At 43.0% G+C, this 17,907-nt stretch overlaps 2 protein-coding genes across 3 annotated transcripts in view; one reads left to right on the forward strand and one right to left on the reverse strand.

The window, feature by feature from the left end:
* DMGDH (dimethylglycine dehydrogenase) overlaps window positions 1-8,470 on the reverse strand; it is a 79,286-nt gene extending 70,816 nt beyond the window's left edge. For both annotated transcript variants that reach the window (XM_061430035.1, XM_061430036.1), the window contains exons 1-2: window positions 8,319-8,470; window positions 7,350-7,524 (exon numbers count right to left, since the gene is read on the reverse strand). In XM_061430035.1, the coding sequence (XP_061286019.1) occupies window positions 7,350-7,524; window positions 8,319-8,419 (276 nt within the window). In that variant the 5' untranslated portion in view covers window positions 8,420-8,470. The remainder of the gene's footprint in view (window positions 1-7,349; window positions 7,525-8,318) is intronic.
* A 23-nt stretch (window positions 8,471-8,493) lies between these two features.
* Window positions 8,494-17,907, forward strand: part of BHMT2 (betaine--homocysteine S-methyltransferase 2) — a 30,482-nt gene continuing 21,068 nt past the window's right edge. The window contains 5 exon segments of the mRNA XM_061430037.1: window positions 8,494-8,600; window positions 10,668-11,054; window positions 13,628-13,764; window positions 15,566-15,650; window positions 16,648-16,839. Coding sequence (XP_061286021.1) covers window positions 10,974-11,054; window positions 13,628-13,764; window positions 15,566-15,650; window positions 16,648-16,839 — 495 coding nt within the window. The 5' untranslated portion in view covers window positions 8,494-8,600; window positions 10,668-10,973.

Below are 17,907 nucleotides of genomic sequence, written 5' to 3' on the forward strand. Positions count from 1 at the left end.
GGTGCAAAAGTAATTGCAGTTTCGCATTGTTGAACTTTGCCATTTGATATTGGAATACATTCTTAAATAAGTGTGGTTATGCTATACATCATTTCAATGCACATTTCTCACTTTATGTTTTTTTGCTAATGACTTACTACTTGCTATGTATTTTATATTTATTTTAGACTAAGGAAATGATTTTGACAAAAGCAAATTCAAGTGATTTTCTTATTTGAGTTCAATATGGCTCGTAAAGCAGCAGAGTCAACTCACAACATCAACAACTCATTTGACCCAGTGTGGTGGCAGTTCAAGAAGTTTTATAAAGACGAGAGCCTTGAAGATGAGGAGCATAGTAGCTGGCCATTGGAAGTTGACAATGACCAATAGAGAAGCAGTTGTTGAAGCTGATCCTCTTACAACTATACAAGAACTTGCTGAAGAACTCAGCATCAACTGTTATATGGTCATTCGGCATTTGAAGCAAATTGGAAAGGTGAAAAAAGTTGATAAGTAGGCACCTCATGAGCGGACTGAAGAAAAAAAATCATCATTTTGAAGTGTCATCTTCTCTTATTCTATGTAAAAATAATGAGCCATTTCTTGATGGCATTGTGACATGTGACAAAAAGTGGATTTTATATGACAATTGGTGATGACCAGCTCAGTGGTTGGACTGACAAGAAGCTCCAAAGCACTTTCCAAAGCCAAACTTGCACACAAAAAGGTTATGGTCACTGTTTGGTGGTCTGCTCCCATCTGATCCACTACGGTTTTCTGAATCTTGGTGAAACCATTACATCTGAGAAGTATGCTCAGCAAATCGATGAAATGCATCAAAAACCGCAATGCCTGCAGCCAGCATTGGTCAACAGAAAGGGCCCAGTTCTTCTCCGAGACAACGACTGACCACACGGTGCACAACCAACGCTCCAAAAGTTGAACAACTGGGCTACAACATTTTGCCTCATCTGCCATATTCACCTGATCTCTTGCCAACTGATTACACTTATTCAAGCATCTTGACAACTTTTTACAGGGAAAACACATCTACAACTGGTGGTAAGCAGAAAATGCTTTCCAAGAGCTCATAAAACCCCGAAGCACAGACTTTTATGTTACAGGAAAAAACATACTTATTTCTTGTTGGCAAAAATGTTTTGATCGTAATGGTTCCTATTTTGATTAATAAGGATGTGTTTAAGTCTACTTATAATGATTTAAAATTCATGGTCCAAAACCGAAAGTTTGTTTGTACCAACCTAATAGTATACCTGAAACTAACACAGCATTGTAAATCAACTGTACTTATTTAAAAGAAAAAAAAAAAACCATTAAAGTTCATCAATCATCTTTTATGGACCAGAATCTTGGGGTGTCTATCAAGTACTTGTTCAAGTGTTTGGCCACTTTTCTGAGAAAAATGTTGCCCCAACTTATAAGTTCTCTCATAGTCCAGCCCCGTAATGATGCAACTGTGAGTCAGACTCCCTAACTTTTAGCCAAACATCTCATCCTTATTTACATGATTGGTATCTAGATTGATAGGAACATTTCTAGTTCAATAATAGAGAATCTTTGGCTTTCAGGTATCTTCTAGAGAACTCAATTTTGTCTCCCTTGTATCTTTTGTCAATTGAGAAAATGTATTTTCATGAGCCTGGGCCTAGGATTCTGTCCATCATTCACTCCTCAAGATCCTCTAAGTTTAACCTAGGTTAAGTCAGGCCACCAGAAAGTGACCTATCTACACTACATCAGTCTTCTTTCCCAGCCTGGGAAGCTATTTTCACAGGTTAATGATCTCTCTTCTGAAAGAGTCACATGGATTTGTTTTTGTAAAACTTTTACTCAAAATGTTTAGCCCAATATCCTTTGCCTAGGGAACAAATTCTTCTGTGAATTTCTGGTGAAGGAAAAGTTCATCTTTCTTACTGAACTAGAATAACTATTTCTATTAGCAACTCACACTAGCCTAGTTTCCCTGCTGCTAGGGCAGTGAGAAGTAAAGAATCTGCCTGTAACGCGAGAGACCTGGGTCCAGTTCCTGGGTTGGGAGGATCCCCTGGAGAAGGGAATGGCAGTCCACTCCAGTATTCTTGCCTGGAAAATCCCATGGACAGAGGAGCCTGGTGAACTATAGTCCATGGTGTCACAAAGAGTAGGGCACGACTGAGTGACTAACACTTTCACTTCACTTTCACATTTTATATTTTTAACAAATGGATACAAACCCTACTGAAACTCCTTATTTGGGAAAACATTAAATGTATTTACATTTAAATGTATCTCTTGCATACATGAGAGTTTTTCTAGGTGGTATATCATTTTGGTAAGAAAAAAATCTAATCATGATATCAACATTTCCAAACATCCCCTCTCAAAATGCTTTCTTTCCAACAGGACTATTTTGCTAAAATTCATTGTTTTTCACTTATTGTGAACATCACCTTGACTTTGAAGGAATAGACTATGTCTATTGTTTTATATGTTTATACTACATAGACTACCTGAAGCTATTTCCATCACTACAAAGATCACCAAACTGGGGACATTTGTCTTTTTTCAAAAGAAAAACTTTAAGTTTTACAACTCTTTTAATTACTGTTACAGTATAACCAATTAATCTCTGTGTAGTACAACACTCTCAAAGTCATTCGCTCTCCCTTTCATCACAAACACTATTATTTAAAGCCTTGTTTCTGTAAAATCAATCACAATATCCTGGAGCTCAGTATCCTGTTGATATCCTACAACACGTGATCTGCAGTATGTCATGGCTGAGTGAAGACAGACCAGAGAATGAGGATGCTTCCACTGTAGACTGTCAACCTCTCCCTGGCCAACCTTGTCATCATACACAATACGTCAACCACATCAAAGGCAAGGGCTATTTATAAAGATCAATAAAGATTAATTTCTTTCTTATATTTTACATAAAATAAATAGAAGGCCTGATATTGTTTTCCTAAATGGAAAGTTTTGCATCTTTAGTTCTCAGCCCTCCAAAACATCCTCTTTAGCACCGTTCCCAGGGGCAGCCTCTCCCAGGGACCTCTTGGGCCAAAACCATTTCTTACGCCATCTTCTCCCCTTTCCTTCCATCCTACAAGAAATGTTCTATATTAGTATCAATAGTAGTATCAGGTGCTGACAAAGCAGTCTCATTAAAATATAGCGAAACCTCAGGACTTTGGGGATTTGTGACTCCATTTTGAATATTCACAAGCTGCGCCTTCCTCCCCAAAGCATCTGATTCCCCTTGCTCCAGAAATGTTTAGTCTTGAGCACATGTTTGTACTTCAGTGAAACTGCCTTTATTTTTGTAGTCTGTCCCTCCAGCTGGCCCTCAAACTTCCACATTTCCATATCACCTCCAAAACTTCTCTATGTTAAAAATGAATGGAGATATATATATGTATACACACATAGATATATATAATTATATATATATAATGGAATATTAGCCATAAAAAAGAAAGAAATGTTGTCATTTGCAACAACGTAGATGAAGCTTGATGGCATTATGCTAAACAAAACAGGCAAAGAACTACAAATACCAAATACTGAATGATCTCATTTACATATGGAATCTAAAAACAAACAAACAAAACAACAGAACTCAGAGATATAGAGAATAGATTGATGGTTCCTAGAGGCAGGGGTTGGAGGATTGGTAAAATGGGTGCTGCCGCTGCTGCTGCTGCTAAGTCACTTCAGTCGTGTCCGACTCTGTGCGACCCCATAGACGGCAGCCCACCAGGCTCCCCCGTCCCTGGGATTCTCCAAGCAAGAACACTGGAGTGGGTTGCCATTTCCTTCTCCAGTGCATAAAAGAGATAAGTGAAAGTGAAGTCGAAGCACAAACTTCCAGTTATGAGATCATAAGTCCCGGGGGATGTACCGTACAGCATGGTGACTACAGCTAACAATACAGTAATGCATATTTGAACATTGCTAAGAGAGTTGGTGATGGACAGGGAGGCCTGGCGTGCTGCAATTCATGGGGTCGCAAAGAGTCGGACACGACTGAGTGACTGAACTGGACTGAACTGAACTGAAGAGGGTAAATCTTAAAACATTTTTCTTTTCACAAGAAAAAGTTTTGTAACTATGTGTGGTAATGGATGTTAGACTTATTGTGATCATTTTTCAATATATACAAATATCAAATCATTATGTGGTATACTTGAAACTAATATGTCAGTTACATCTCAAAAAATTCTAACATGTGGGATATCTTCATGATGCTCCTTAGTGGGAGACCCCTTGATTTGCAAGAATTCCTCTAATCAGCTTCCTAGGACAATTCTATTTTTGCTGTCTGTATTTGCAGGGACCCGTATAACCTGGCTCCTGATGCCTGAGTCCACCTTCAACTCATACTGCATGAACCTCATTTTGTGAAGCAGAGTCTACAACTTTGTTCACAAAGCAGATAATGCCTTTCCAACTCATCCCGGTATCTCTCTGCTTAAATAGAAATTATTTTGCACAGTTAACTTTTAACAAGAAGCTTTCATCTTAAAAATTTTGCCTACTTTTCTTAAAAAGATCTTAAGCTAAGGATATGCCATTTTATTGTTACCATTATTATGCATGAGATGTTTAAGAAGTGATAGTGCAGGGAATCCAGTAACTAAAATGCAGGTTACATCAAATCAATCAACTATAAATCAAAAAATTAGTAATTAAAATGTTAAAATGCACACCCTCCTTTTACAATCCAGAAGTGTGACAAAGGTGTAAGCCCACCCTCTCGGGTATTCCCACTCATTAAAAATTTCCATCTTCCCACCTGCTCTCACCAGGACAGCCTCATGGCCCCCTCACTCCCTCACCTCTGCCCATCTCTGCTCAAGTGTCACTTTTTCAAAGTAGCCTTCAGGCTCTTCAGCCCCCATCATTCTTAATCCCTTTACCCAGCTCTACTCTTCTGGCACTGATTACTCAAGAGCATCGCTGATTTGGTTTCCATCTGCCCCACCAGAATGTGACTCTGTGAGGGCAGGGCTTTCTTTTGGGCACTTCTGTGTCCTCATCTCCTAGAACAGTTCTGGCCTGACACAATACAGTGAGTGAGTGAAAGCCGTTCAGTCGTGTCCAACTCTTTGCGACCCCATGGACTTTACAGACCATGGAATTTTCCAGGCCAGAACACTGGAGTGGGTAGCCTTTCCCTTCTCCAGGGGATCTTCCCAACCCAGGGACTGAACCCAGGTCTCCCACATTGCAGGCAGATTCTTTACCAGATGAGCCACCAGGGAAGTCCAAGAATACTAGGGTGGGTAGCCTATCCCTTCTCCAGTAGATCTTCCCAACCCAGGAATCGAACTGGGGTCTCCTGCACTGCAGGCGGATTCTTTACCAACTGAGCTATGAGGGAAGCCCTGACACAATACAGGCTCTTCATAAATATTTGTTGAAAGAATGACCAAATGTCTGCTAAAAAGGAGTTAGAGAAAGGTGGGGGATAAATACAAGCTTTCTATTACATGACAACAGGAAGCCTGCCTAGGAAGTCTGGTTCAGGGAGGGGAGAAGAGCCAGAAGTGTCAATGGCTTCCTGGACCGTCTCTCAAGATACCAGGAAAGAAGCTGAGCCAGGACCGGTGACACAAGAGACAAGTGTGCCAGTGGGGGCGCAGAAGAGATACTCGGGAAAAACAAACAGAGAGAGACACTCAAGGAGGACCCGGCCTCCATCCCAGACTGAGGGGTGAGGGGGCTGGCAGGAAAGAAGGGAGAGAAACTGGGCTTGGTGCTGTTTTTCTAGAAGTCTCCGTCCAGTTGGCAGGTGTAGTCTGACTACATGACCATGGGGACTCTGGAGTGAACTAGGCTTAAGTCTGGGCAGTGCCCTCCCCCAAACTTGGCTGGAGAAAGGAGATCCACTATATCCCATACCAAGAGTACATTCTGGGTGTCAAAAGGCCTCTAAAAGCGGCATTCCCTCTTGTCTCTTGTCTCAATGGAAGAAAGCCAATGACAGAAAGGGATGATAGGCAGAAGGTAACACTACCCAACTCTTTTTTTTTAAATCAAGGAATAGTTGATGATGGGATAGTTGGATGGCATCACCAGCTCAATGTACATGAGTTTGAGCAAGCTCTGGGAGTTGGTGATGGACAGAGAAGCCTGGCATGCTGCAGTCCATGGGATCACAAACAGTCAGACACGACTGAACCACTGAACTGAACTGATAGTTGATTTACCATGTTGTGTTAGTTTCTGGTGTATAGCAAAGTGACTCAAATATATGTAAATAGACATGCATATATTCTTTTTCATATTCTTTCCATTTTGGTTTATTACAGGATATTGATTACAGTTCCCTGTACTATATAGTCAGAACTTGTTGTTTATCCCAACTCTTCTTCCAAACATAAATGGAATCTAATGTTGTTAAAAACTTCCTCTCCCATCCTGACTTCAGAAATAACTAGATGGGCAGTATGAAAGTACTGCCAATCGCCTCATTTACTTGAGCAGCTTTCCACCTAAGCCCAATTATTGTACAGAACTGGAACAATTGTGCATACCATTAAATATGCAAGATAAACTCGGTTGTGTGTCTTAATTAACACGAGAGCTATGTCACACGTTCTCAGCTGTCATAGTTAAGTCCTCATGAAGCCAAGCTGTTGTCGCCCAGCATTAAACTAAAATTATAAATTAATAAGTATAAAAGGATGACTAAAGCCAGGTGAGGGTACATAGGTCTTAGGCCTATATTCAGCCACTATCCTTTGATACAAAAGCTAACATTTACTAATTGCTCACCATAATAACTTTACACATATTAACTCAATCTTCATCATCACCCTATTTGGTAGGGACCATTAATATTCCCTTATGGCTCAGCTGGTAAAGAATCTGCCTGCAACATGGGAGACCTGGGTTTGATTCCTGGGTTCGACTCCAGGGAAGATCCCCTGGAGAAGGGCAAGGCTACCCACTTCAGTATTCTGGCCTAGAGAATTCCACGGACTGTATAGTCTGTGGGGTCGCAAAGAGGGGACATGACTGAGCGACTTGCACTTTCACTTATTAATATTATTCCAATTTCACATATTGGAAAATGGAAGCTTAAGTAACTTGCTGGAAGTCACATAAGTAGAAAAGGACAGAACCAGGTTGTGAATCCAGAAGCCATATGTTCAAGATGATCTTATCAAGATGACCAACATCATAAATGTTGATCACCCCCCTGGAAGTCCATCAGCTAAGCTGCAATTGCACTTTCCAACACTATGAAAAGGGAACTCACTCTAAAGGGCTCACAGTGGGGAGCTGTGAACGGAAAAGAAACCAATCCTGCAAGTGCATAGCTTGGTGCCTGTGACAGTGCTGAGGCGTTCTCTTACTGCGTGCCAGGTGGATCCAGCAGTGAGCTCTGATTTCTCCAGAAGGACCACATCTTTCATGCCTGCTTTGGCCAAATGATAAGCCAGACTCACACCAACGCAGCCACCTCCAATGATCACTGTTTCTGCTCTGTCTTTCCATCTTGATTCTGCAGATAAGGGTGGGTTTTCCTCTCTGGAAGACAATTTATTTAATATTAGCTTTACTAGGCTATGATACTTAAAGTTTTCTGTTTGTTTTTTTCTGACTAGTATGAGTCTCCTTATTTATTCTTCTAGTACTTAACATCTAGTGTCTGTGAGATTTGCATTTATTGATCTAATCATCTGGGGAGCCTCAGCCTGACTTAGTTGGGAGAGGGAGGAAGACGGATCTGAACCCCATTTTCCATAATTCTGACCAATTGTAGATAACTAACAGAGCTAAAGAATTGAACAAATGACTTCTTTTTCGCAAAGAAACATAGAGAATAATCTATCTCAATCTACTTTAAAAACACACTTATCATTTTATTACATGAAAAACCATAATCATCATGAAGTCCATTATCTATAAATCTTGGATCACCTCCTCTCTCCAATGTTTTCCAGGTTGAAGAAAGCCAGGAGTGCAATGTTCTTCCTCGCTTAAGGTCCTCTCTCCGTGTACCTGCTTCTCTAATTATAATTATTGCTCAGCGGCTGGATATGTTTATATGCATGACTGTCTTCCTAGCTAGCTAGATCATGAGTTTCTCCAGGATGAACTGTAAAGAAACAAGGTATAATAAGCCAAGGAAGACCATATATACCCCTGTGTTTGCCTTCCCACGGACTATCTCTGGATAAAATACAGAAGACACTACAGTTGACTGAAGAAGGTGAGGGTTAGAAGTGCCCAAGTGCCCATAGCCGGAGACGTCTCGGCCCCTCGCTTGCAACCCCGCAGCTGTCCAGGCGCGGATCTCCGCGTAGACCGGCCCCACTCACCCTTGGCGGCTGCAGACTGAGCGTGGGCAGCCGGGGGAGCCCCTCGGCGGGAAGCCCAGCAGCCTGAGGCCCCGCAGCCGCCGTATGCCCGGACGGAGCATGGCGAGGCTGAGGGCGAGGGTGCGGGCATCGGCTCCCAAGCCAGCGGACTAAAGGGCAGGCGGGCGGGCGGGCGGGACCTCCCCCGGACGAGGGGCGGGCTCCTGGCGGCGCGCGCTCCCGCCACTCTGTGCTGCACCGAGAGGCGCAATGGCACCGATCGAGGGGCCCAGAGTCAAGAAGGTGAGTTTCGGGGAGCCCGGGAGGTACTCAGCCCTCCTGGCCGGGGGGCTCCACCTCAGTCTCTGGCCAAGCTCTGCGGCCCGGGCGAGGCACCTGGAGGGCTCTGAGCCTCCGTTTACCCCCTCGCGAGTCCGCAGGACTACAGTACCGCCTCGGTGTCAGAATGAGATAGCAATCTTAGGTACCAGCTATGGAGCCTCGCCTCGGTACCTGCACTGCGCTAGTGCTCTATGCAAATTATCTCCGCTTCACTTTTATTCCCACTTTACAGGTGAGGAAACTGAGGCTCAGAGTCAGCAGACTAGTTCAGGCTCATAGATCGGGTCCAGGTGGAGCAGGTATTTGAAATATAGCCTTTCAGACTTAGATGGCGCTCACGTTTTCTACCCTCAGCCCACCTGCACCCACAGCTCTTCCACTCAACTGTCCCAAAGCGCGTTCCTCTCACGTTTGAAGAAGAGCGGTTGTCTGAACCCCGCAAGCCTCGCACTGGCCTGAAACCAGTCCCGGACGCGGACACCTCAGACCCGCAGCGGGGATTAGGGTGGGGGTGTGCTGGGCGGAGGGGTAGGGGCTCCACCTCATGTAGTCCGGCAGTTACGGTCTCCTAGTTCCCCTTTCCTGATGTGCTTCCCAGCTGTCGCCCTGTTCCCCCATTTTCACACTAGATGCGCGCGTGGTGGGGAGGAGACGTGACAAAACACAATTAGGAAGGGCGTGAACTTGGGCGCGGAACATCTCCAAACTCCTCAAAGCGAGCCACCTGTGCCAGATAATTCAGAAGAGAGGGTGGGCAAGGCAGCGACAGGATAGAAGTGGAAACGTGCACCACCATTTCATTTATACTAAAAAGATAGGGGCAACCAAGATGCCCCACAGTCCTGGCTCTGTAAATAAAGATCACTCACTTAATAAGCTATTAGGCAGCCAATTAAAAAGTTGAGTGTGGAAACAGGCAAAGTGCTTTGGCAATAAGTTACAAAAGGAGATATGAAATGTCAGACTGATCCCAACTATATTAAAAATATTTATACACACACTGTACAGAAAGACACAATAATGATAGTAATTACATAAGATGTGGAATATGAGTTTAAAAAACTTAACAAAAAACATATTTTGGATATATTTTTCTGGTTATAAAAGTAAAATATGGGCATTGAAGAAAATAAGCATGATAAAAAGAACCTTATGATGATTTCTTTCTCTAATATTATGTTTACTTTTCAGTTCATTTCTTTAAAGGTTTTTTTTTTTTTTTTCCTTCAATATGCTTTCCCTGTTCTGTTTCCTGCTGGGCTCTGCTCTTTGCAACACCAAGATTTTCATACGAGAGCCCATGCTAATATGGGCCTGGGAGTTAAATGTTAGTGGGGTAGAGCTAAGCTCACCACTCTTCTCAGCTAACAGGTGCATCTTAAGTATTCATTTAACTGCCACAGAGGACAGCTCCAATTGCTTTCTTTAATACAAATGAGCAGTCCTGGTAGCAATTTCAGGCAGATGGAGAGAGATTTTAAGTAGACTGGACCTCTGGCAGCTTCCTGCCACAAAGTGAAGTTGCCCTACTCCTCTGTATGTGAATAAAGGTGCCCTGAAGCCAGATCTTAAATCCAAGAGGTCTAGATACTGCTATCTGCAGAAAGAGGGCATCAGTGCCTCTCAGAGCTAACTCAGATCCCAGGGAGAGTCACTGCCAAACAGAAAGGGAGGCTGGAATGAAAATATAGATATAGTGCAAATAATTTACAGTGTTCTTTATTTTACACAGTCCTCTGTCATTTTAGAGCTATATTTAGATTGTAAAGGTATAGCAGTTAACTGAGGTGTTAAGTCTAGCAGTGAAAGAGGGGCTAAAAGATGCTCTGATTGCATATCTTGATAATTTATTTTGCTAATAGCTGTTTAGAAAACTGGCAAAATTTTAAAATACTGGACAAACATCCAGATGACAGATAAAAATGTCTTACTTGTTATCATGAAGGCAACAGTCGAATTTCCACCATCATTTTCTTAAAACCCTAGCTAATTTTCTATTAAAGTATTATTTTTTTCCCTCCTTGTCAGGACCAAACTTGTAACACATGAGATACGTGACATTTTCAAAACAATCCAGTCATCTGCTAACTCTTGGCATAGTTTATTAAGGGCCTACTTCCCCTGTGGCTCAGATGGTAAAGAATCTGCCTGCAATGCGGGAGACCCAGGTTCGACCCCTGGGTCAGGAAGATCTCCTGGAGAAGGGAGTGGCAACTGACTCCAGTTTTCTTGCCTGGAGAATTCCATGGACAGAGAACCCTCACAGGCTACAATGGGATCGCAAAGAATGGACACGACTAAGCGACTGTCACTTCACTTCACTTTGGGTGCCATATGAGGTGGAGAGACAAGAAGGTGACAAGACAGGCTTGTCACCTGAGCCTCAAGCATCTTACAGCCAAACAGAGGCAACAGGTAAGTGACCAGATATGCAACACAGATGATGGATGCAGGAATGGAAGCTATACGAACTTCAGCAAGAGACAAAAGGGGATGTAATCATAAATAAGAGTAGGTCAGACAAGGCTTTGTTCTGGCAGCAGTGGAAGATAGTTTAGAGCGGGCTGGAGTGAACTGGAGACCATTATAATAGTCCAGGGCAGTAAGGATAGGGGAGGGGGCATATGTGAGATGTGTTAAATAGATAGGCTTGGTGTAACCCTATGACAGATCGGATGTGGGAGGTGAGAGATCAACCTGTAACAGCCAGATTGTGTGTTAATATTTTCCCCTCTAGAATTGTTGAATGTGTAATATTCAATCCAACTCTTAACAAAGTTAGCTTCATTGAAATATGTTAGATTTTCAATTTGGAATTTGAGACAAATGATGATACCTTTGATTCTCTCTTCCACATCCCTCCACAGCATTTAGTCATTACCCTGTACTGTGATGGTCTGTTGATATAATGGCCTTCCCCAAGGCAACCAGAACTTAGAGCTTCTTGAGGGCAGTGACCATTATTCCAATGTTTATCCCTCTTGCCTAGAAACTGGATCTAGTATGTGGGAAGGTCTCAGTGGAAGTTTAAGTCCTTTTTATGTTTCAAAAGTACAAAATGAAAGGAGCAAATTTCACTCTATGGAGGGAGTAGGGAGAGAGGTGAGAATCATAGAATACATTAACATTTCTTCTACATTCAGCTAAAATTTATCTTTGGATATGAAGTATGGAAAAATAACCAGAGTCAGGAGCTCTCTCTGCCAAAACAGTGTTGCTGGTTGACACAGCTGGGCTGCATTCCACTTCCCTCCACAGGAAAACGGAGCAGGACAGTGGCCTGGGGTTTAGCCTCAGGGCAGCCACTTCTAACATACTTTCCTGAGTTGCAGATGTGACTGGTTACAAGGGGCAGCTCCCCTATTCACGCACTGCTCTGTGTCCAGCTGTAGGCAGAGTTGAGATGAACTGGCTGATATTCTCACTAAAAGGTTGTATCTTCAAACCAATTCAAGCTAGTTAAGATTCATACAATTTTCACACAACAGTAGGATACAAATTTTATTCAAGTTCCCATAGACTATAAACTAGGAGACACTTGATGCTTTTCAAATCTTCTATATTCTTCTGTCTTTCTGTATATTCATTCTACTAATTTTTGAGAATTTGATATTGAAACCCCAACTAAAAATCTTAATTTATCTACTTAAAAAATAAACTATACATAACTTTGTTCTGTATTTCCCAAGTCTCCTGTAAATGTGTTATCATACTTTCAAAATTGTAAAAATAAAAGAGAAAAAGGTTATATCTTCAACTAATGTAGTCTATGCAAGAAGGATAAGGATTCCCATGGGGCTATTTGCAGTTTTTATAAATCAAAAGGAAGGTCTCTCTGGAAGAAAATGACACTTGACAAATGACCTGAAGGAAATGAGAGGATGAACCATGTAGGTATCTGGGGACGTACTTTATACTCAATGGACACCATTAGCCCTTGGATAACTGCTCTGGATGCAATCTTTTATTCAGGTTATAGGTGGGCTGACTAGAAAGGAGGCAAAAGAGGGACTAGATTAGAAATTTAGAAGGTCTGACGTCTACTGTTTTAGCTACTGAGCTCTATGATCTTGAGCAATTCACTCAGCCTCTCTGAACCTCAGTTTCCTCATTTATAAAATTGCAATAAAAACTGTCTGTCCTGCCTAGCTCCCAGACTTGTTAGGAGTACCAAATGATAACAAGTCTGGGGACATCCCGGAAAAATGTAGGGCAGAACTATGAAATGCTGTGTCTAGTAGGATTATGTCCAATGGTTCACACAAAAAAAGAGGTTTATTTTTCTCACCTAAAAAATGCAGTCACGGTCCACGGCCTCTGCAGCTCCTCTAAGCTGTGGTCAAGACACCAGGCTGCAGGTATCAGCCTGTGCCCTCAGCCCTAGCACGTGGCTTTCAGTGGCATGGCTGCAAGATGATGGCTGTGGCACCAGGACTTGAGCTGATAGTCCAGACAGGAAGGAGAAAAAGGGACAAGATGGAAGGGTGTGGGCATCTCTATCAGGAAAACAAATCTCTTCTAGAAATTTTCAGCAGGCTTTCACTTATACCCATCGGCCACCACTGTATCACACGGCCAGTCCCCCACAGCAAAGGAGCCTGAGACCCGAGAGTTTTTTTTAAGTTGGGGACATTGTCTCCCCAAACAAAATACATTAGCAAACACGAGGAGAAAAAAATGAATGTTAGTTAGGCGATAAGCAGTGTCTACCACAAACATCTTGAAAAATCGAAATATCATGGAATCAGCATTTTCACTATAATTTGATTCATATTAAATGGTATTTAAGAAAAAATAGTCACAGAACTTGGGGCAAAACAAGTACCTGGATTGTCCAATAGAGTCTACTCAAGTTTTCTGAAATACTATCAGGCACAGATGATTTTCACAAAACTGGAGCTGTAAGACCACTGTACCCACCTTTCCTACAACTGGAAACTGCTTTTAGGAAAAATAAAAAGAAGGTGATTTTTCTTTCTATTCTTCAGGGCCTTTTGGAACGTCTGGATAGTGGGGAGGTTGTGGTTGGAGATGGCAGCTTCCTCCTAACTCTGGAGAAGAGGGGCTATGTGAAGGCCGGGCTCTGGACTCCAGAAGCTGTAGTAGAGCATCCAAACGCAGGTCGGTGCCAGCATCACCCTCAGTGGTTAACTGGGTGACAATTGCTTAGATCTGGCTGAGAGAAGCTAAACAGCAAGTGTTTTCTAAGCACTGTTTCACTTGCCAGAATTGCTAAGATGTGGTGATACTGGCTGTAAACGAATCAAATAGAAGAAATGGCTTCTCTCTCTCCCATCCTCCCCACTCTTGCGTGTGTGTGTGAGCTCTCTCTCTCTCCCTCACACACATACACTTACAGCTTTACATATAGGGAGTGCTAAAATATATATCCTAATATTTGTTCCATGAATATTTATTTACCTTATGTATATTCAAGAGTTTCCGTAACACAAGAAAACTATTATTACTTCAGAATCATCCGTCTGGCTAATTTGCATATGATATTAAAACAGTATGTTTGATAGGGATGATTAATGGTAATTCCAGGTGACTCGGCTGGTAAAGTATCCGCCTGCAATGCGGGAGACCTGGATTTGATCCCTGGGTTGGGAAGATCCCCTGGAGAAGGGAATGGCTACCCACTCCAGTATTCTGGCCTGGAGAATTCCATGGACTGTATAGTCCATGGAGTCACGAAGTTGGTCACAACTAAGAAACTTTCACTTTTCACTTTTAAACTTAACAGAGCTTAGACAGGAGACAACCAGGTTCTGTTGTGGGGAGAAAAGGGGCAAAGAAATAAACACAGTTTTACTTCGTCCTCTTGGCTGAAAAAACAAAAAAGAGTTGGAGGTAGAAACTGTGATAGAATTGGTTGGTAACATCAAATTGAAACTTTAATTCTGTAAAGTTTGCTCTTCTTTGTATTTGCTTCCTAAATTAAAGTGGGAAATACAGCCAAAGAAGAAATGGGTGAAATAGGATACAAGCTGGGATGGGACTTTTGATTTGTTCTCCTTTTGTTCAGACATGCACAGTGTGTCAGACAAACATGGGTTTTACTGACCAGCTGAGTGACCCTGGGCAAGTCATTTGACCTCTGAGGATGAGTTTCTTCATCTGTCACACGGGAGCATGACATGGGCTGCTTGTGAGGACTCATGAGTTAACCCACATGAAATGCCCAGCATATAAGTACCCAATGGCCACGATTACTGTTCCATCAGACACTCAGAGTTAGATGGTAGGACAAAGTTCTGTCTTTCTGGTGTTAGCAGAGAGACTTCATCTGGCCCAAGAAGAACTCATTCTTAATTTTAGAAGATCTTTTTTGCACTCTCAGGAACAAAGTGCTGAAATAGTAGGATGGAGATTGAAGTTGGGGGAGAGGGATGAAGAGCAAGAGGAAGGCGAGTCCGATGGACAAGGAAAGCTCTCTGGCCGCGTCTCCCAGCTGCTTGACTCGACCCCATTTGGTGGGGGCTCTACCATCTGCATTCTGCCTGCTGTGAGAATTCCCTCATTCTACTTGGAGGGCTTCCCACTACTGACTATAAGTAGACCAGCTACATCCTTCTTGACACTGGCAAATGAATAAACCCTTGTTATACTAAGAGACCAAGGATCAGTGGGCCAACCCAGCCTTAAGGCCTGCCTGTGACTGCACCAGGCCAAGAGGTCCATTGGCAGGTCAAGATGAGGTTACTTTCAACAGCCCCCGTTTGGTATAGACTCTGCCTTTTCCCATCCCTGAATTCTACTGACCTAAATCTGCAATTTCTGTATAAGTACTTGGTTTGGAAGTGTGTATGATTGAAAGAGATGTGAGTGGATGAGCTGCTGCTAAAAATGATAGTTTCTGTGATTTTTTTACTTTTTCAAAATTTCAATGGAAAATAAAAAACAACTCCTTGGCAGTTCACCAGCTCTCACATGGAATTCTTGAGGGTGGGATCAGATGTCATGCAGACTTTCACTTTTTCTGCCAGTGAGAACAATATGGAAAGCCTGGTAGACTGCACTGTGGCAGCTGGGGGTGGGGTGGGGTGGGAAGAGGGGTCATCTATAATAGAAATAACCTCCTGAAGAGAATCCATGGAACTGACCTGATGCTGTACTGCGCTTTATTACAAATTCCTCCACATAGAATATTCATTAAGTAATTCATCATTATGTAAACTTATGTAAAAAAATAATTATTTTTTGTCTGTTTATCTAGGGGAAGGGTAGAGGATGGGACTGGGGGAAAACAGACTATTGGAAGGGCATGGCCATTCTCCGTGCTAGGTTTTTGTTGAGAAAGGACACTACAGATCTCTCTTTACCTTCTCATTTCACATTCTTCTTTTTCTGACATCTGCAGACAGGATGGTTCCAGGGAAGACAGCATCACTGGCTAGGAATGAGGAGAACTGGGTTTGATACCCAACTTTGCCATCTACTGGCTGTGTGATAACATGTTTACATGCATTGGGTTGTTGGGAAAAATGGATAAGGTGAAGGCTATGGAAGTATTGCTAGATATTCTGCAAATGGAGAGTATTAATACTTGTAAACATTAACGCCCATTTATTCATTCAACCAACCAACATTTACTGAGTACCTGTTATAGTCCATTCTCTGTGCTAAACACAGAGACAATACAAAGGCATAGAGTCTATTCTGAAGTGGCTCACAGCCCAGTGGGGAGGCCCATGCATGCGTGCTAAGTCGCTCAGTCGTGTCTGACTCCTTGTAATCCAATGGACTGTAGCCCTCCAGGCTCCTCTGTCCATGGGATTCTCCAAAAATGAGCATTCACTAAGACCAGCGTGGTAAGTACAATAATGGAAATACAAGCTCATTGGGAGTACAGGAGATGGTACCCAACTCTGCTGGTCTTCTCGAACTTCAGGTTAAACCAGTGACTTGTACTCATGCCACTTGCTCATTGCCCTCTTTGTTACTTATTACATTCCACGTTTCAAATGCCAGGCTCACCATGTGAAGTCTTGCTCTCTAACTTCAGTGGGAAGCTGTAAACACCGCTGCCTGTGACCTCGCCAGAAAAGTAGCCAACAAAGGGGATGCTTTGGTAGCAGGGGGGATCTGCCGGACATCGTTGTACGCACACCACAAGGATGAAGTTAGAATTAAAAAGCTTTTTCGACTACAGCTAGAGATTTTTGCCAGGAAAAATGTAGATTTCTTGATTGCAGAGGTAAGCCAATGTTATAGGGAAAAAATTAACTCTATTTTGATATAACTGCATAGTCTTCAACTTTCATAAGAGTATGGGACTGCCCTGTGGCCTCATTCCCTCCCTGTGCATGATCAAAGGTTTGCTTACATGCACTATGGTCAAAGCCAACGTCCTCTCGCTTGTGTGCTAGATTCTCTGTGAAGCCAAAGAACAGAGCCAGGACAGGCCGACCTGTAGCCTTTGGTTTCATTCTGGGTGGTTGCAGCAGCTGACTCTTGGGGGACCCTACAATGTAGGGTAAGTGAACGGGGACAGGGATTCTGGGAGCATCTTCTCCTACAGGAGAGGCAGGGCAGGAAGGAGCTGGGGGCTGGGGAGCAGAGGCTGTCAGGGAGCGAAACCTAGGGGACAGGCAGCTGCTGGGGCTCCTCCAGGCCCCCCAGTAACACTCAGGGCCAAGCAGTGTTTACTTGCCCACCTCCGTCCATGCCTTGCTCACCCCATCTCTCCACTTTCACTAAAGTTGTAACACATGAGCAGTATTTTGAAGTTAGAATCAATAAAAGTTGTCACTGACTACACATGAAGTCCCAGAGTATTCTCTTCCTCCCATCTCCCTAATTTCCCATCATGATTGCTACTGTCTGAGTCAAGGCCTCAACCCAGGTTTTACCCTTGACAAGGACAATAGCCTCCCAACTGCCAGTTCCCCAGTCATCCTACCGAGTCTATGAGAAACCTTGCTTCATCATCCTTCTCAAGGCTTAGGGCTACCCATGCCTGGCTAATCCACCTGGAAAGTCATCTACAAAAATGAAGGCAAACTCCACCCTGCATGTTCTCCACATGGGTGAGAACATAAGTTTGTTTTTTAAAAGCCTCTCTTTTGACTTTCTCCACGATTCCATTGCTTCTGCAGAATCTAAGTCAAGAAGGAAGAAACACAGAGATTTCTGCTAGCTTTTCTCCACCTACTTAAACTAAGATCAGCTCTTCAATTGTGGCTCTTTAGGGGGTTCCTTAAGTGCAGGGGACACACCCCAGCAAATGGCCTGGGTTTACCAGACAAGGTGTCCTCTCCACCAT

The sequence above is a fragment of the Bos javanicus genome, chromosome 10, assembly GCF_032452875.1.
Source record: "Bos javanicus breed banteng chromosome 10, ARS-OSU_banteng_1.0, whole genome shotgun sequence".
In the NCBI taxonomy this organism is placed as follows: Eukaryota; Metazoa; Chordata; class Mammalia; order Artiodactyla; family Bovidae; genus Bos; species Bos javanicus.